Source organism: Periplaneta americana, chromosome 1 (assembly GCF_040183065.1).
Source record: "Periplaneta americana isolate PAMFEO1 chromosome 1, P.americana_PAMFEO1_priV1, whole genome shotgun sequence".
In the NCBI taxonomy this organism is placed as follows: Eukaryota; Metazoa; Arthropoda; class Insecta; order Blattodea; family Blattidae; genus Periplaneta; species Periplaneta americana.
Genome location: NC_091117.1, coordinates 209,373,786 through 209,395,234, shown reverse-complemented (window position 1 = coordinate 209,395,234; position 21,449 = coordinate 209,373,786). Strand labels below are relative to the sequence as shown.

Genomic DNA, 21,449 nt, shown 5'->3' with positions numbered 1-21,449 from the left:
CACACAGTATCCAACCAGATTTAAGGTCATTAGTGGAGTGTAGTGATTGGAAATTATGCTTGGGTGTGGCTGGGCAGATTACCTAGTTTGAGCTTTTCTCCAACTGTAAGGTGAATGATAGGTAATGTCATGGTGAATCCTCGATCTCTTCTTGCTATCACAATTTGCAGTTGATACAAGGTTGTTAAATAAATGATGAAAAAATTAAGCATTTGTCCCATCATGAAACAATTTCGAAGTCCAAATTAACATCCAAATTAGTAAGCTAAATTTTACATCTTTTCCCATACTTTCATCAGAGACTAAACTGGTTTTCTGACCAATGATCTTTCAGCTTTTAAAATGATTGAAAGTCCGAGGGAATGAGATTAGATTAGAGCTCGAGAGGAAATGAGTTGACTTTCGAAAATTCCCCCCTGTCCCTGTGCAATGGTTTCGCGTTCCCCCCCCCCCCCCGATCAGAATTAGAGTTGCGTTTTTTAAGTTTGACACTGGTTACCAGAATATTGTGACTTACTTTAAGCAGAGTTAAATTTCTTCATACATATCTACTACTGTAACTTTTATGAACATTTGTTGATTTGCTTTATATAGTGAATAATATAGGCCTAAGGTGTCATCTGGCTGAAGAGCTTGCATTAGCTGAACTTTGTAGGCAAACAGTCTCAGATTCTTGTGAAGGACTTTGTGGACAGTCAAATACTGCAAGTTCAGTTCCCTGGCGGCACTCCAAATGGACTTAAAAATTGTTTCAAGGCCGGGTATCGATCCTGCGACCCTTCGCTTAGTGGACAAATGCTCTACCGACTGAGCTACCCCAGGAACTATAAAAGACACCGTCACAATTCTTCCCTTTATATCCACACAACTCAAATGGGCTGACAAGATGCCAGAACCCAACTTTGAGTGCACACAATTCTGTGTGACTTAAATTGTGGCTTTCTCATTCATTCATTCATTTATTTTATTCCATAGATCTTACATGAGCAATGAAGCTTTAAGATGTGGAACAAGTGAAAATTTTACAATATTACAATTACAATTTTTACAAATTTTTAGTTTTACAATTTAGTAATTTTCTATAATTTTTACAATTTTGTGCAATTTTTTACAATATTTTGGCGAGATGTAGTGAGATGAGGTGAGGTCCGAGGATTCGCCAAAATATTACTCAGCATTTGCCTTTTGGTTGGGGAAAACCTCGGAAAAACCCAACCATGTAATCAAATCAAAGGGGGTTGATGCCGAGGACTCGCCATAGACCATCCGGCTTCAGTCCCACAGCTGTGGAAAACCTCGGAAGAAACCAAAGACCAAAGGGGGATCCAATCCATGCCCGAACGCAGCTCCGGATCAGCAGCCCAGCGAGTCTGCCGACTGAGCTACATCGATGGCTCTACTAAAAGTATACAATACATAGCCAATCAGTCTGTTAACGTACCTACAGTAATGAATATATTATGCAAATCTGGCTTTCAGATAGAAGCTCCCTGTGAAGCAGGCTTGAATAATTTCAAGGGAAAAATTGTTCGGGGGCCGGGTATCGATCCCGGGACCCTTCGCTTAGTGCACAAATGCTCTACCGACTGAGCTACCCCAGGACTTACACAGGGCTTCGGACAAATGCACTTTGCACACGTTCATTGTCCTATACACTTGTGTTTTGCTGTTTACTGCCCTTTTGCCACAGCACACTCCCAGTCTCCATAAATTTTCTGTGCCATTCCTGAATTGTTGGTCGTGATGATGGTTCTCTTTCATATTGGGTCCGGACGTGATGTTGCACCGGTGTATCTGACTGTATCTCGATAAATCAGGATACCCATCTCCTTCACTGTCAGATTTCATCAAAATTCACATCTGCAATAAAAAAATGCATTTCAATAATCCAACAAAATTCCCATAAAAACTTTGATGGTTTCTGATTAATATGCTTGAAAACCGCATCCCGATATCATGTCTCAATTATTTGTTATTTACATCTGAAGTTGGAAAGGTTTTATGTGGACACCCTGTAGATTACTTCCAATTTGTTAAACGTACTCTGTTCTACACAAGTTATAATGTTATAGAAGTGGTAACATTAATGAATGCAAAAGTGTATAGAGAATGACAGCTTCACTCTCTTCAGTTGATGCTGTGCTGGAGAGAAAAGAGGTAGACACTGTATGAACATTTACGAATCTTGTTTCATATCACTCATTTCTTACAGAATAATAATTCTGTATTTTTTGTTGCAGGATTATTATGCCACTGCGATATTTGTGCGGACTCAAATGACACATGTGTCACGGACGGGTATTGCTTCACATCTACCTCTTTACATAGAGACACCGGAGTTGTCGTTCACGCATACAGGTTTGTACTTCTACTTTATCTACCTCGTAACAATTTTATGTCATAGAATAATTTATTTATGTTGTATTATATTTACATTTCCTTTTATTTACAAATGAATGTTAAATATGAAAGCGCTATGACTATAAAATATTAATTTAAAATGATACTTTCGCGTTTATTTGTAAGGAGAAAAGACAAATAACCTGTGATGTTGATCCCTTACCGTGTGCTAAAATAGTAGGATTTGTTTGACCCTTTGAGAGTTACGGTTCATTGTATTATTTTTTATGTACTAGGATTTAAATTATATTTAAATCTGCATTGATGACAGAATGGTTTCAAAAGATATCACAATAAAAACACTGTGTATGAAAGGATTGAAAGTGTGCTTACCATAATATAAGTACACAGAACAGAAGAAAATATGAAGACACCATTTTATTTAGAAGTAGATGTTTCAGTATGTATACTTAATGTATGTTCTTAAATACTTGATTATATTTCTTAACGTTATTTCATACATTCCGTCTTACATAAGGTTATCTGTTTTTAAGTATCTAATTTACTTTTTTATGGTTGTTTTGAAATTTTTTGTATTAGCCTCAGATTAACTGTAATATAATCCGTTGTAAGCTTATTGTCTGAAGATAGAGTAATTGTTTATCCAGTCATTTGCTAGATTAATAAAGTATATATGCAGAGCAGGTTATATGACGGTGTCTACTTTCTTTCAGGGTCATTTCTGTACTTGTGTTGATGTCCAGTTGCCAGGTTCTTGGGTTTAGCCAGTCTTAGAAAGGTTTGCCATACACATTGGTTCCTTGGAGTCCAGACATAACCAATCCATCACTTTTCCTATCACTCGCATTCTTAGTGCCATTTCTCTCTTTCATGTTTTCCTTACTTTGAACTGCGCTATTTCTAACTCATTCCTTGTTACGTATATTCTATATTTTGTGGTGCTTTCCTCACCCATCTGTTACTCCTTTTCCTTGTACATTTCAAGATTACATCCATGCTTTCTGTCATTAGCAACTGGAGGTGGTACAAATTATTATATTGATTTATATTTTTCCTGTATCTTAATAAGTTGAATAGAATTGATCTGATTAAATTTTTTATAAAATAACAGTTACATATATTTTATACATGAAACCATGAATAAAAGTTAGTGTGTACTTATTAACTTTTAAACAATTGTAGTTTCTTTGATATATTTTTTTTTGCAAAGCATTATTATAAAAAATGTCTCTCTCTCACGTGCGCACGAACACACACATGCACACTCACGTGCGTGCACATACACACACACTCACTCACTCTCACACACTCACACTCAGATATATATTCATTTTGGCAGCTGATAGAACAGATAGTTTCAAATTTCAGTACCTAAAACAGAAATTAAAGATCTTAAATCCTGTAAATGAAATAAGTCAAAAACAAAATTAAGGAATATATAATGTTATTTATATTAGGAGATTTTAGGCTTTTATGGTGATTTATAAGTGAAGACTAAGTGGAAAGAATGCTTCATGTCCACTTTCAGCACTTAAGGAGCTGATGCTGCCATCTAGTGGCTTAACGTGAACACTATCACGTGTGGGAAAATGCACGAAGTGGGAAAATGATCCGAGTTGTACGAAAAGCCGCTTTGAAAGTTGGCTGCCAGAGAGAAGAATGCTTCATGTCCACATAATATCAGGAATTATCTCAACATCTCAGACATGTGACATGAAGCATTCTACCTGCTTTGTCAAGTGTATTAGGGCATGCAGCTTGTATATAAAATAAATACTGGCATTAATATTATACTAATTAATTTGTGATTAGTTGCTACAAAGTGAGATATTTATGAGTATGTTGAACTTGAAACAGTAAAACCATAACAATCAGATTGATTTAAACCATACAATGGATGATGATGATGATGATGATGATGATGATGATGATGATGATGATGATGATGATGATGATGATGATGATGATGATAATAATAATAGAAGTATAAGATAACATTATTATTATTATTATTATTATTATTATTATTATTATTATATTCATATATGCCTTAATTCCCGCAGGTATAATTAAAATTATGTGGAACTTAAGTTTACATTGCGCTTGTTTTGATCATTTTTGAAACTAAGATGAGTTTAAAAAATATTTTAAACGTTGCTTCATTCTAACATTGGAAATTATGGTTGTCTTTGTTTCTTTATTTGTGCATTTAACTATACGTATGTAAATAATTCTGTAGATTTGTATAAATGATTGTTTTGGTTTTTTTCATTGGCCAAGGTTATTGAGTTCTAGCATTGATACTTTGAGAAAAGGAAAATAAAATTGATAATACCTATTTTGAAAAATTGGCTCTAGAAGGACTTCTTACATGAATAATCTGTAGATGACAGTAAGTCATATCCCTTCGTGTCTAAAACTGAACATTCTTAGTTTTCTTTCAATAGGAATGTTTTACTTCATCTGAGTAACTGTTATAATAGTGTTTAGAATTATTAACTTAATTTATATTAAATGCTCTAGGAATAATTACTAACATTAAGTTGCTCACTTAAAGTATACGCTTCATATATTCTATTATAAAGATAAGATCTTCATGCTACATGCAATAAAGTTGCAGTTATATTAGCACACCATTACATATATCGTTATTGGTCTTGCAATGTAGATGCTTTTGGAAGGATTGGAGTTTAACCCCAAACAATTTTCTCTGAGTGATTGGTGAATCTCCACACGATGCAACAGCAATGCCATTTTTTTGTGTATGTTCTACACTTTTTAAGTTCAGTTCAAATTTGGCAACTATTACTATCGAACAGTAATGGAATTAACCGTTCAGTTAACAGTGTTTTCAACTGTATTTTTGCCTGTTATTGGTTAACAAATTATTATTAATGTTCAATATTTTTCATAAACAGTCAAATTTTTACGAAATTTAGAAGTAACTGTTATCAACATGCAGTTTCAGTGATTGTTTTTTTGTGAAGATCGTTATTGATAAAGAAAACTGTCCAAAGAAAACTGCAATGAACAGGAATAAAATTATAAATGGAGTTGTAGTAGCGGCAGTGAAACTAATATCTCATGTTCATCATCACTGCAAGAATCAATTGCCAGACAGTGTTTCATGTACTAATAGAATATAGGCCTATGAACCTTTAGGGAAAAATTACTTCTCCATATTTGTCCTGGTGGTCTACGGATATGAGGAGGACTGTGTATTTTTTCGAAGTGGTGCTAATGTGTAATATAGGCAGCCATGTTTAATTTTAATAATATTTTATTTGTGGTTTATACAGTGAAACCTGTTCAAATCGGAACCTGAATAATCCGGAATCCTGTCTATTTCGGAAGAATTTATTGGTCCCGGCGAAATTCGTATGTATTTTGTGTAATTTTTCCTGAATAAAACGGAAACTGTCCAACGCGGAAATGGAAACTGCCTACTACTGTTCAAAACGGAAATAATATTTTGGACACATTATATTTTGTAACTATATTTTGAAATAGCGTGTAATTTCAAGGAATATACAAAACATGTTGGCCACTAAGATAAAAACAAGTTTTCTTTGCAAAATTTTAGAGGGTACGAGGGTGTGTCGGTCATAAATTTTATTACCCTGTTGACTAGGCAGACGAGTCCCTTCAAGATTTTCAATGCTTCAACTGTCGTACCTAGACAGAGTGCAAGTGTAGTGATTTCCCAGTAAAAAAAGTTGCGTAAAATGTGGCATTAACATTAAGTGATGAAGTAAAAGTTATCGAGTTAAAGGAAAATTAGAAACGAAGTGTATGTGAAATTATGTTGAAGTTCAGTTGTGGAAAACTCAGGTGTGACACTTTAAAAAATAAAGATCATAACGAGTGAGTGGCTTGGGGCCAATATTGGTGACACAAAAGGAACCAGAAAGCAACTGTTTATGTGGAAATAAATGAAATGTTGTGGGAGTGGGTTCTTCATGACCTTTCAAAGAACATGTCAATTTCTGGATCTATTCTGCAAAGCAAGCCATTGAACTGGCAAAGAAATTAGATAAACCAGAATTCAAGGCTTCTAATGGATGGCTCCTAGTCCAATTACGGTAATTAATAATGTGCAGTGATATACAGTACAGTATTATAGTATAGTGTTAGATATTAAATTGAATGAGATTAGTAAAGTTTAGCAGTGTTTAATGACTGATGAATGAGTTACGATAACATTTATACAGAAAATGAGATTTTAATGAAGATGATTCACCAACGGAATAAGCGACAGAAAGCTGATTTAACGTGATTAGTATTAAACGGAATATTTTGTACTTCTTGCAGTTTGCAGCATGTCATTTGGTTTTTCATGTATACGAATGATAAAATATTCCATTTTAATGTAACACCTGAATAATACGGAAACCTGTCCACAACGGAAAAAAAATTAGGACCATGTCACTTCCGTCTTGAACAGGTTTCACTGTACATATAAAGTTTTTTCTATTATGTCTGTCATTTTTGGGGATGTTATGCAATAATGTATTAGTAAAATAATCTTCATGTTTGTTTAAATTATAAAAACTTAAGTAAATTACATTATGGAAAAGATTCTGTACAACGTTGTCATGACTGATCTTTATTTTAGTTATTGCAGTATTCGTAGTTATAAGTTGTACTCTTACTATTTCTGTGTTACAGATACTGATTTACTGATTTTAAGAAATAAAATTAGTATTCAATGGATATATACCATTAAGTACGAGAAAAATCCGTACCGGCACTGGGAATCGTACTTAATGGTATAAAAACAAACTGACTAGTCATACTAGTCGAGCAAAATATAATGAGGTGGGCGAGACCTCATTCATATTTGATACATATTCAATGGATTATTCTGAATCAGGAAGGAAGGAAGGAAGAAAGAAATAAGGAAAACAATTTACATAAATTCAAGTCGGAATTAGTTGTGTTAAGATTATGAAATAAAATGGAAGTTAACATTAATTGCAGCATGATAGGCAATAGATCTGTCGTTTTAGTAGTACCCCAATTCGTCAGAAAAGTTGATTAATTAATATTTTATGTACGAGGCTATACTTGTGATGGGCTGAAATAAAACCAGGCGTTCCTGTTTTCTTCCATCAGGTGTGTTTGTGTCTTGCCAAAGATTTTGCTTTGACAAAGATGCTGGTTTTTGCAGAGAACAGTTTGTACGAAAAGGGAACTTTTTTAAGTTCTACTGATAAATATATTTAATTATAGAATACTCTTCATTTCTTTCCAGTTTTTATTTATTCGTGTGTAAATTAAATTTAAGTTTGGTATATTTACTAAACTGAGAAATTTTACCAACTCAAAATAACTTAATTTATCAATATAGTAGAAAGAAAATTCGTTCCTGTAGTTGATAATTGTTAGTTGTTCACTGTTATACCAGTAACAGGAAAATTACTTCTGATTGTTGTGTATTAACACTGAAATAAATATTAAAAAGTGAGATGCCTTTACCTCGACAGTTTGTACGACAGTTTGGGAGTTATTCGCTTATCAATGAACAGAAGAGAGTTGTGTGCTGCATTTATTCCCAAACTTAATCGTTTTAGACTGATAGACAGTTTATTTTGTATTTCATTATCCATTACATTGCATTACCCTTGCACATCATTGAGTTATGTGTTTTATATATACAGCTAGGATTTGAACGACTTATAATTTACATTAAAATGTTCTAAAAGTATGACTTTTATGACCTAAAACATGTAAAGAAAATTCACTAAAACTAAAACAAATTAGGCCTACTAAACATAATGCTCTGTACTAAGTTTGGCCTGTGAGGTAAAGAAAACATTAGCATGCATAAACCACAACAATTAAATTTGAACTTAAATTAATCTCTTATTGTCACTTCAGACACAATCAATGAGCAAATGTACTCAGAATTCATTGTGTAACTTTGAATTGCATTTTGTAGCAAAGATTTTCTGTTCTCAAACAAAAATGACTAACACACGTTAACAGAAAGCCACAAATTAAGTCACACAGTATTTGTGTGCACTCATAGTTGAGTTCTGGCGTCTTGTCAGCTCATTTGAGTTGTGTGGATACAAAGGAAAAATTGTGACGGTGTCGTGTATAGTTCCTGGGGTAGCTCAGTCGGTAGAGCGTTCGCGCGCTAAGCGAAGGATCCCGGGATCGATACCCGGCTCCAGAACAATTTTTCCTTGAAATTATTAAAAAAATGACTAACATTTGTCAGCTAGCACACTTCCATACATCGAGAAGTTGCATTCAACTTCAAGTGTTACAATAAAAGCATGTTTAAAACACATAACGTACTCTCCGAACTATACTGTCGTAACTCCCAAAAATTGAATTTTGAGATAAGTGCATATTAAAAACTACCATTTCGTCTTCTGTTGAACAGATAAAGTGTCATAACTCTAATCCATGCTATGTCATTCTTATGACACAAACAACAGTTTTTAGTTTTTGTGAATTTCTAAGGTACATACTGATAAACTGTCGTAACTCCATTAAGACAATTTTCCTGTTGAACATTTATAATGTTGACTGTAGTAACTTGAGTTACGACAGTTTTTCTGTAGGTATGGTTGACTTACAGCTGTTCTATTTCGCTGTTGTATTTATTTGCCCACCATAAAGTTGTATGTGGTTGTTTACGATTGTGAATTTAGTGACATAGATACAGCAGTGTCCTGTCGAGACTGTAAACATGTATTTCCAAGCAGGGGATCGTTTATATGTCACATTTCCAATCAGTGTTGCATTAGTATAACAGAAAAGGTGGAAGAATTGAATGTTTCAAATTTTAACTCAAACCAGCATCTGATGAATACCATAAAGGAAATTGAACCAATTCACAGACGTTCCCACAAACGTGCCAACAAATGTTGGATATTTTTTGGCATCTCAGGAGACTCCAATCGGAGTCTGTAGACATTTTTATTGAATACTTTCTTTATCGCATGGAAAAAGAAAGAGAATTGAGGTAAGCATACTAATAACAAGAATAGTAATATGCGTTACAAGAGCGGTATGTTGAAGTTTTCATGTTCGAGGAAAAATTTGAAAAAGCAAAATGTAGTTGAGCTTTTTTAATTTCTGAGAATTGAAAGAAAATATACCGCTCGTGTATTGTACATTATTTTGTGCGAAGATCGTTTATTACATACCTGAAAGAGGAATTTCTAATTAGTTGCAATGAAATCTCCATCTTGGTTTCTGTTCAATGACGGCAAATTTGCAAAACAAAAATATCTATCTTCAACATTGTTGCTTTAAAATGTTTTCTGTGTTTACTGTACTCCAGCAGACCGTGATATACGTCTGTCTTTTTTTTCCCCCAGTCTATGATGAGTATGGAATCTTGTTGATTTTTTCACGGCTTCCTTAATGTTACTTGCATCACGAATGCAGTAACTTTAGTGGAGTTGTAGAGTTTCCAATTTATAATTATTATTATATTGAACGTCTCTAAAAATAAAATATGTTAAAAGCCTAAAGCAGTAAAATCAATATGTCACTTATGCGGTAAGAAGAGGGAAATTGTTATGTGTTAGGCTGGGAATACTGAATGTGGAATTTTAGATTTTCCGCGAATTGGTTTTGTGCGGAAACCAAGCAAATGCGCACGATCTCGCACAAAACAATATAAGCTATTTGCCATCACATAGTCTTTTCCAACAATGCAAAGCCACTATTTGCATGTTAGAACTCATAGGCACTATCTACATGGTAGCCTTTCAATTTCTGAAATTTACAGACTGTGCAAATAAAAATACACTGAAGAAAATAATAAACCTTTTGTGAAGGAACATGTTTACTTACATGTGTTCAAGAACGAATTTCACTTGAGCTTTTTCACACCTAAAAAGTTATGAAGCGTATAACAATGCTGTCAGTGCATCAGAGAAGGAATTAGGGAAAATTGTAGAACGAAATAAAACATAAAGAATTAGTGTGGTACCACATTACTTTCGCTTCAGTGCAGCCTTGTTTGGCAAAAGCTTTCAAATTAGTTTTGTGCCTCAGTGAACTCCCATTAGGCAAAACGTCCACAAATTAGTTTTTGCTTCATCGCACCACTGTTAGGCGGTAGAAATTTGAGCTTGCTCCTTCATTGGCGAAAGATTAATTCTTTTCCTCTCCTTGTCAATACCTTCTACTATACAGGGTGATTCAGACCACCCGTAACAGTCATTTATTTCGGAAACTAGTGCATTAAAATTTTCGACACAAAAATATTTATTACTAAAGTACATGTGAACTTTCACTTGAGCTTGATTTCATCAATCAATCTTAAGTAGTAGGGTCAGTGGCGTATCACTTTAAAATTTCAAATGGGAGTAGTGGTCAAATATGGTACCGTTTGATAGAGCTCTTCAAAACAAACAACTTTCAGAGGAAACGTTTTTATTAATTCCTACTCTTTCAATGAGAAAACATACAAAAAACAGTGGGTGATTCGGACCAACGTTAAGTCATTTATTTCGGAAACTAGTGCATTAAAACTTTCGAGACAAAAATATTTGTAACTAAAGCACGTGGTCTTTCACTTGAGCTTGATTTCATCAATCAGCCTTAAAAGGAAGTAGGGTCAGTGGCGTATCACTTTAAAATTTCAAATGGGAGTCGGGTCAAATAGGTACCATTTGATAGAGCTCTTCAAAACAAACAACTTTCATAGGAAACGTTTTTAACAATTCCTACTCTTTCAATGAGAAAACGTACGAAAAGATAATGTCATTAATACTGAATAATGTGACGAAAAGAAAATGTAAACTAGACAAGTACATTTAATATTAACATAGTACACATGCACAATTACCTGGCTGAGTGTAGACCTGATGGCCGGCAGGGGTGAATACAAGTAAATTACCCCTTCCCCTTTTCGTACGTTTTCTCATTGAAAGAGTAGGAATTATTAAAAACGTTTACTATGAAGGTTGGTTGTTTTGAAGAGCTCTATCAAATGGTACCCTATTTGACCTGACTCCTATTTGAAATTTTAAAGTGATACGCCACTGACCATACTTCCTTTTAAGGCTGATTGATGAAATCAAGCTCAAGTGAAAGACCATGTGCTTTAGTTACAAATATTTTTGTCTCGAAAGTTTTAATGCACTAGTTTCCGAAATAAATGACTTAACGTAGGTCCGAATCACCCATTGTTTTTTGTACGTTTTCTCGTTGAAACAGCAGGAATTAATAAAAACGTTTCCTCTGAAAGTCGTTTGTTTTGAAGAGCGCTATCAAACGGCATCATATTTGACCACTACCCCCATTTGTTAAGATTGATTGATGAAATCAAGCTCAAGTGAAAGTTCACATGTGCTTTAGTAATAAATATTTTTGTCTCGAAAATTTTAATGCACTAGTTTCCGAAATAAATGACTGTTACAGGTGGTCTGAATCATCCTGTATTTGCTGAACCCGAACCACAGGTTAGTCAGTTGACATTTTCACCAAAGAGGATGAAACTTAGGCTTATTCAAGGAATTTTGTGTTCTTCTACGTAATGGTTTTGATACTGTTTGTAATGAATATTTGCTTTTGAAATATGCACCTTTTTACATCTTTTTGACCAAAATTTTGCACCTAAAATTTCTAACTCATTAATGATATAATTCACCCTTATAGTAGAAGAATTGGGTATCGACTTCACTGTAATTTTCTCTAAATTGCTCGAAATTTTTCGTTGTTGCGATTATTTAGTGACTTTATTTAATTATTCTGGTAGAGTTAAGGCCATGAAGCCTTCTCTTCCACATTACCATAAGTGAAATGTACATCAATACAATAACAATATGCAATATCAACAGAAAAAGTGTTGGATAATTCTTCAGAAAACTGGGAGTGTTCACTTATTAACAGCTGGAACAACTTCTGATCTTGAAGTAATTATTTGAACACTCTTGTGTTTTTCACAGTTAACATGCCGCGGAAACTTTCATAATGTTAACTGAAATTACTGAATGAAAGTTACAACTTTCCAGCAGGTCAAAAACTGCACTTCTGAGTAAAGTGAGTGTTCTGTAACCTTCTTTAACACATTAGATGTATTCGGGAAAGTGTTGTAAGTCTGGTTTATTGCTGTAAAGAATAGAGATCATCACCTCCTTATGGTCAGTAGTCAGTAGTGGTTAAATTTTAATAAGTCGATCAAATATCTATTCTTCACAATGATCTTGCAGTTAGAGGCGTTGGCCAAATGAGCACAGGAATAACAGCATTCCAATGAAAATAAAAATGATCAGTAAGAAGAATGGATTTGAAGTGTGGATAAAACTATCTTTTAAAAGACAGACAGTCGTGTTCTAGAGAATTAAAGAAGTGAATAAAAGAAAATTTGACTTAACCCTCTCCACTCAAATAAGTCCATTAGAAATCACTAACATTTCTGTAATCTCTGACTCATATGATTTGCCTGATGATTCCATTTGGTATCCTCAGAAGTAGTTTCGTTCTTTACCGATAAGAGTGCAGTACCCACCAGTTCCTTGGCCAGCTGTTATTAGGAAGAGGATTGCTTTGTTTTTCTTTCTTTCTTCATGGTGTCTCTGTGACCTTGTGCACCCATAATTGTAAAAAATCTGAAACAAATTCAAGTCTGAAAAGATGAAGAATTATTGGATATAAAAAATATTTAGGCTTCAAATGACCAAAAAATAACTTAAAATTGTAGAAGAAAAAGAACTCATAAACGAAAATAGGGATTATGTAACAAAATAATGCCTTTACAGATACAGCTTACAAGCAGCTTAATTTGTTACAAAACATGTCAGTATTGAAATAACTGTGTTTCTGTCTTAAAAAAATAAATACAATTTCGTCAGAATCCTAGTTGTAATCATTTCCATTTTATCATGGAAGGGTTCACATACAATGTAGAATAGCAGAATAGCATGGGGAGGGAGGGGGTGTGTGTGTGTGTGTGTGTGTGTGTGTGCGTGCGTGCGTGCGTGCGTGCGCGCGCTGAAAATGATGGCTCTGTTCAAACGTTTTGGTGAAGCTAACATTAGTGAAATAGAACTTCAGTAAGTCAATTAATATTTCATTGTATTAGAGTACTTTATTTCTTCTAATCTTTATATACTTTCTTCTAATCGTGTAATAGTCAATTAAATCTCACTCGAGTTTTGATTTTCTCTAGATGAATCAAAACCTCTAGTGAGTTTACTGTTCATAAATTCACATGTTAATTACCTATTGGTAGGAATAACTCGTTTTTCACTTTTCTTGAACCCTGATAATATTTTCCTGTACAATTTATATATGACTATGTGCAGGGGCGAATGCTAGTCACAAAAGTTAGGCTTGCTCTTTTATTCATAGGGGAAGATGGGAGGATATAATAATTCATAATTAATAAAAATAATCAGACTCACATAAATAATTTATTTTATAATTATGAAATCATTGTGAGTCATGGGTCATATTCGCTTATCAGATGTAGAAGTTCGATATAACAAACATGGCCAACAAAACAGTTTATTTAGTTTTTTCGACCCTGCCAACCAATGCACATTGTTGTATTGAGCTGCACTGAACGAGCGCACATATTCTCTATAATGTCTGTCTTCTCTTGAATAGTCCTTTGGGAAAATGGATTTAATAATGAGGTTTCAATAAACACAATTCCGAACTCATTGCAATACTTCAAATTAATGTTTAAGAATTAATAATACATGCAGCAGCTAACACATGCATTCCGCTCGTACAATTAGATTGCACTCGCAAATCACAGCACATTCCCGCTGTCAATACTGCTCTGTGTAACGTTAAAAGTCGTTGGTGTAGCTCTCAGACCAGAGCTTCAAACAACACGTAACAGAAGCATGTGCGCCTAGGACGGACTAAGGAGGAAGGCACTTGCGCGCGCATCATATTCTCGCTATTTCTACGTCTTTCCTGTAGCTCTGAGAAACGAGCAATCATTGCGATATTTGCGGTATGCAACCTGCGGATGGTATTACGCCTATACAGTATTCCAAAAATCAAAATATATTTTAATGTATGTAACGCCATTTTGAGAAATACACATTCTACGAAAATATTGGGCTTGCGCAGCAAGCAGAGCATGCCCTGAGAAATCACCCCTGACTATGTGTTATATATTATTAGTAATGCGTTTTGCAGCATATGACTCGGTTAAGAGGGAAGTATTATATGATATTCTTATTGAATTTGGTATTCCCAAGAAACTAGTTCGGTTAATTAAAATGTGTCTCAGTGAAACATACAGCAGAGTCCGTATAGGTCAGTTTCTATCTGATCCTTTTCCAATTCACTGCGGGCTAAAGCAGGGAGATGCACTATCACCTTTACTTTTTAACTTCGCTTTAGAATATGCCATTAGGAAAGTTCAGGATAACAGGCAGGGTTTGGAATTGAACGGGCTACATCAGCTTCTTGTCTATGCAGATGACGTGAATATGTTAGGAGAAAATACACAAACGGTTAGGGAAAACACGGAAATTTTACTTGAAGCAAGTAAAGCGATCGGTTTGGAAGTAAATCCCGAAAAGACAAAGTATATGATTATGTCTCGTGACGGGAATATTGTACGAAATGGAAATATAAATATTGGAGATTTATCCTTCGAAGAGGTGGAAAAATTCAAATATCTTGGAGCAACAGTAACAAATATAAATGACACTCGGGAGGAAATTAAACGCAGAATAAATATGGGAAATGCGTGTTATTATTCGGTTGAGAAGCTCTTATCATCCAGTCTGCTCTCCAAAAATCTGAAAGTTAGAATTTGTAAAACAGTTATATTACCGGTTCTTCTATATGGCTGTGAAACTTGGACTCTCACTCTGAGAGAGGAACATAGGTTAAGGATGTTTGAGAATAAGGTGCTTAGGAAAATATTTGGGGCTAAGCAGGATGAAGTTACAGGAGAATGGAGAAAGTTACACAACACAGAACTGCACGCATTGTATTCTTCACCTGACATAATTAGGAACTTAAAATCCAGACGTTTGAGATGGGCAGGGCATGTAGCACGTATGGGCGAATCCAGAAATGCATATAGAGTGTTAGTTGGGAGACCGGAGGGAAAAAGACCTTTAGGGAGGCCGAGACGTAGATGGGAGGATAATATTAAAATGGATTTGTGGGAGGTGGGGTATGATGATAGAGACTGGCTTAATCTTGCACAGGATAGGGACTGATGGCGGGCTTATGTGAGGGCGGCAATGAATCTTCTGGTTCCTTAAAAGCCATTTGTAAGTAAGTAAGTAAGTAATGCGTTTTGTAGATACGTAAAATGTATTATAATAGAAAAAAAAAACATTGTCTAAATCACATTGAAGACCAATTCGATATCAATACTGTTTGGTACCATCAAGCACGACTTGCTTATTAATTACTAACCTGACCTGTTTCTTGTTAAGTAACCCCTTATTAATTGTTCCTTTGCATATACGCACACAATTATATTTTAAATTATGATACAACTTGAAGTAAAAAAAAAACTGAATTAAAAAGAAAATGCTCTGAATTTTTCCAGTCTCAATTTACTGGTGTTATATTTATTAAGTATATGAGAAGAAGTTACCATGTAAATAGCCTCTTTTAAGTTATACATCATCATCATCCTAACATGTTATAGGCCTGTAAGAACTGTTACATCTGCAAAAAATTCTCCATCCATTTTTAAGTTATATATTTCACTTTATATAAAGCTTTGTGATTTGTTTGCATAACCACCAGATATAATTAGGGTTTCAGTTTGAAAAACTGGTCAATGCATACAAAATTAATATATATTTTTTCTTAGGTCAATGAAAGCAGTGAATGTGTTCTTTCTTATATGTTGGATTTTGTGAAGGTGTCTAGACAGGAAGAGCTTTTTCCCGATGGAGTTCCCTATTGTGTGCTCAGTGTACACTCATCACACAGAAGAAATGAAGGTTGAATGCTGCAACGATTCACATCTGTGCAACTTGCACCTCGTCCCATCTCTGGCCACCCCCATTACAACCACCACTACCACCACAACCACTACCACAATTCACACATCCCTGATGCCAGGTAAGGTGGGCTCCACCTCCTTTTGCAATGCCCGCCCGTCAAATTCCCTCATCTTATGATGATAGTTCGCTTGCTGCAACATTAACTCAACCAATTAATTTATTAATCTTGTGCTCTCTTACAGTATGTCTTATGGCTAGGTGTGATAAGTTTCGTGTGGACATGATGCTGTGGAAGTACGACTTACTCTTTACTAACCGAGTGCTGTTTTTCTCTGTGATTCTGTGTGAATTTCTATCCTTAACATGTAGATTTAATAAAGTTCTCCAGAGCAGACGTTGTTTTTCTCTCTCATTGCTATTTAGAATGGAGAAGTGATGACCAGAGGTAAGGAGTTCGTACCGAAACTGTAAAGTTGTGTGAGCTGGGTCTATACATCTACCGAATGAACAGTAGTGATGCAGCAACAAACCAATATGTACAGTCAGTGGTAACAAAACTTATCTTTGTTCCAATGATTCATGGCCTTAGAATCAGAAACAAAACGAACAATTAACTTTGTGTAAAAAAAAAATCAATAATATTGGCAATTACTTTCTTCGTAATTTTCAGTATAAAATAATTTACCCATACATATAAGAATAACAAATAACATACTTAATAATATGTGTCTACCCTCGTTACAGTTAATAATAATTGACATTGTCAGTTTATCAAAAATATATTTTTCAGGAAAATAGTACACTGGCGGACAAAAAATTTGGGATACTTGAATTTTACTTTGTATTTAATGTTACCAATATGTTTTAAATGGTGATTAATTTGATTTTACGATTATAAATGTAATGTAGACTGAAAACGAAAATGATTATACCACCAACAATTACCAATAATAACATCACAATCTAGATTTGAAGTCGACCTGGTTGGCAAGTTGGTATAGCACTGGCCTTCTATGCCCAAGGTTGCGGGTTCGATCCCGGGCCAGGTCGATGGCATTTAAGTGTGCGTAAATGCGACAGGCTGATGTCAGTAGATTTACTGGCATGTAAAAGAACTCCTGCGGGACAAAATTCCGGCACATCCGGCGACGCTGATATAACCTCTGCAGTTGCGAGCGTCGTTAAATAAAACATAACATCTAGATTTGAACAAAATTTTGCTTGTGCAGTGTGTGACAACAATGGGCATTATTGTTGGTAATTGTTGGTGTTATGAAGTCATGTTCATTTTCTTTTTTTGTGTAGGAAGATTGTAACTTTATTAATCACTATTTAAAACATATTGGTGACCTGTTAAATACATTTACTAAGTAAAATTCAAGTGTCCCAAATTTTTTGTCCACCAATGTATTTGTACCTTGAAAATGTTCGTTCTACATCACAACTGGAGCAAATCTAAAATATGATACAGTATTCATTACTGTATACCTGCTGCAGGCAGTTTTTTGAAGGGATATTGAAACATACGTACCAACATCATACATAAGGTCGAGAAAGCAAAAAATTACGTCTATTTTGAATCAGATTTTGAAGTAGAATGTTTCTCTTAATTGTTGTATCCCCCGTGCAAAGAGAAGTATTCCATATAAATATGTCATAGCACAGCATCTCTGAAATAATATTCCTTCTTTACATTATGTATACACATTACATAATTTCTACGTGATATGTATCTCCATTTGCTGATAGACTTGTATGATTACTAGTAAATCTTGAAGTTTTGCATTCAACTTCGTGTGATTGGAAGATTTAAATTCTGCCATATTAAAAACCGCTCACTAAACTGCACAACTCCGCTGCAAACATTAGCACATAATGAAACTGCTTCTCTACTGTGCATATTGCTGTAATGTAGTTATGAAAATCCACGGATATACTGTGAACAAAGTATAGTATACATAGCAGACAACTAGTGAGATGATCTATATGCGTGGCCGCACTTAACCTGAAATCTAAGTTTTGGTACGAACTTCCTACCTCTAGTGATGACATTAGTTTCTTGAAAATATCACCAACTGTGTATGTAGAGACAGCAGTTGCACTTGTTCATGTCTGTTGTAGAGCGTTGTTGGGTGGTACTTTTATAATACGCAACACAACAGCCATGATAAAAAGTAGGTGGCTTTTCTAGAGCTGTAGATTAACCAGAACCGTATTACTCCTTGTACAGCATTATTCCTGCCCGTTGATATGAGACCAGAGCAATTGAGACTCATTTTATCCAGAGAAGTGTGTTTTGTCCAGATTTGAAACTAAATAAAAACGAATGGCTGGACTGGCTACTTCCCTAAGACCCTGGCTGGCTGATGTAATTTTGTTCATCGCATGTTATTTTTTTACATTTTTTGAACTCACGCTTTTTTTTTTCTCCTAATCCATGTTTGTGTCTTCTGTGTGTTGTATTGACAAACAGGTGCCTGGAGAAAGCGTTAGTCTATCCACCTGAGAACCCCATCTTGTGTCATTACGCCAATACTCTTAACGAAACTTTTGTAATAGGATGTTGCAAGGATCGCGACATGTGTAATAAAGATTTGAAACCAACTCTCCATGTTAAGAATAAAACAGGTAGGTTTTAGGCCTTGCCAAGAGCTGCACTGTCCACAGCACTCACGCTACTTGGTGGAAGTGCATGAGCCTTGCAGCAACTCGTCACTCCTTGTTGCTTAAGGTAGAATCTCCTTCTATCCTCCACTGCATCTGTACATAATAGTGATATTTTTCCTTGCTATCACTTTTAACTATATTTCTGCTCTTTATTTTCCAGGCACATTGAAGCATGCACAAATCTGCTATATTTCACAAACGCTACTCCTTTCATTCAGTTGCCTTTTGTGATGATTTTTCTTTTTATTTATTTCCAGGTTATGGAGCATGTAGTGATACACATTTAACTCAATACTTTCCTTCTTTTTTCAGCCTTATTTCTTTCACCTTGAGTTCTGTTTGATAAGAAATTGCTTTAAGTTCTTATTTTATTTTCTAGCAAATATAACTTTCGTAGATATGCATGTTACTTTCTTTTTATTTACATAATTTTCTCTGATCATGATTATATTTCTGATGCCTTAACCTTAAGTTCTCCTAATGTATGCTAATCTATTTTAACATTAAATATGCAATTATATACCTACCATTTTAAATTAGAGGCTATTTTCTGTTCCATACGTTTTCTTTTAAATATGCAAAGTGACATAAGATTTGGACAAAGATTCATAAGAAATAAAGATTTCTGAAACATATGCAATATATGAAGTATAAAGAGAAGTTATTGTGATACAGAAAAAAAAAATAGATTTCGAGATTTTCATGGAAACCTTGTTTCGATCATTCTTTACACTAAAAAAAAAGCGTTTTTGTTTTCTTGCATACGGTCTGTCTGTCTGCCTATCCATGTACAGTATTAAAGAAAAGTTTTGTCACACAGGTACTTTATAAGTCTCAGAAAGGAGGCAGTGCGCATGATCAGACATACAATGAAACAAAATTAATTTTATATATTATTGTCATGTACCGAAGTACATATGATATTTCCATGCAGATATTCTGCGTCATCATACGATGAAAGAGTAATGGAACGGAGAAAAATTCTCTCCGGCACCGGGATTTGAACCCGGGTTTTCAGCTCTACGTGCTGATGCTTTATCCACTAAGCCACACCGGATACCCATCCCGGTGTCGGACAGAACTGTCTCAGTTTAAGTTCCAACTCTTGGGTTCCCTCTAGTGGCCGCCCTCTGCACTACGTCATAGATGTCTATGAACGTAGGACTGAAGTCCACATATGTGCTGAGGTGCACTCGTTATGAGTGACTAGTTGGCCGGGATCCGACGGAATAAGTGCCGTCTTAAATCACGAAGTGATTTACGCATATATATATATATATATATATATATATATATATATATATATATATATATGTATATATATATTATTTTCATGTCCCGAAGTACATATGATATTTCCATGCAGATATTCAGTGTGGCTTAATGGATAAAGCATCAGCACATAGAGCTGAAAACCCGGGTTCAAATCCCGGTGCCGGAGAGAATTTTTCTCTGTTCCATTACTCTTTCATCGTATGATGACGCAGAATATCTGCATGGAAATATCATATGTACTTCGGAACACGAAAGTAATATATATGATATGCGTAAATCACTTCGTGATTTGAGACGGCGCTTATTCTGTCGGATCCTGGCCAACTAGTCACTCATAATGAGTGCACCTCAGCACATATGTGGACTTCAGTCCTATGTTCATAGACATCTATGACGGTAGTGCAGAGGGTGGCCACTAGAGGGAACCCAAGAGTTGGAACTCAAACTAAGACGATTCTGTCCGACACCGGGATGGGTATCCAGTGTGGCTTAGTGGATAAAGCATCAGCACTTAGAGCTGAAAACCCGGGTTCAAATCCCGGTGCTGGAGAGAATTTTTCTCTGTTCCATTACTCTTTCATTGTAAAATTAATTTTATTACCTCAACTAACCCTTCTGTTGTGACCTAGGTCACACATCTTCTGATGATGCACACTGCGTCCTTTCTGGGCTTATAAAGTGTCTGTGCGACAAAACGTTTTTCTAAGACTCTTCAGTGATTTCTCCATAACTATTGAACAGTCATGTTCATATTTCTGTTCATTCAGAAATGAAATGTAATTACTTTTAATAAAATATTAATACATCTTTATTTGAAAGAAAATAACATACATTGGTAATTTTCAGAACTAGCTCAAAACGATTTCTTTTCTTGATTGATAAATGTTACGAATGAGGCAGGGAGACACTCTCCAAAACTGTTTTTGTCAGTAATAACAAAGACGTAGCAGCATTAGAATATGAAAATACTTATAATTCCCGAAGTACCAATTTTGTAGTAAAATTGTCTATTCAAAGTCTGTCCAGGCTACAGTGGTTACAGTTTATATAAAAGTAGTTTTATTTGTGGTCAGTGATTACTATGAAAAAGGTACAGTCTTCTTTATTGTGAGGATTGAGACCCACCTGAATGGAATAAAAGAAAATCATGTGACTTGGTGAAAAGAGGATTTAGAGATGACATTGATGACTTAAAACATTTTTAATTATTGTACTTAAAAGTTGAATGTTCAT

At 34.9% G+C, this 21,449-nt stretch overlaps 1 protein-coding gene across 4 annotated transcripts in view; it reads left to right on the top strand.

Moving 5' to 3' along the window:
* The window catches only part of babo (TGF-beta receptor type-1 babo), a 92,452-nt gene that overhangs the window by 19,132 nt on the left and 51,871 nt on the right, over positions 1-21,449 (top strand). For 2 of the 4 annotated variants that reach the window (XR_011334145.1, XM_069836580.1), the window contains exons 2-3: positions 2,241-2,358; positions 16,190-16,392. Coding sequence is in view for 3 of the 4 variants with exons in the window: in XM_069836580.1 (XP_069692681.1) it covers positions 2,241-2,358; positions 16,190-16,392 (321 nt within the window). In the remaining variant the exon portion in view is untranslated. Of the gene's footprint in view, positions 1-2,240; positions 2,359-16,189; positions 16,393-18,747; positions 18,903-21,449 lie in introns of all 4 variants that reach the window. The other 2 variants (XM_069836582.1, XM_069836581.1) reach the window with 2 other exon arrangements.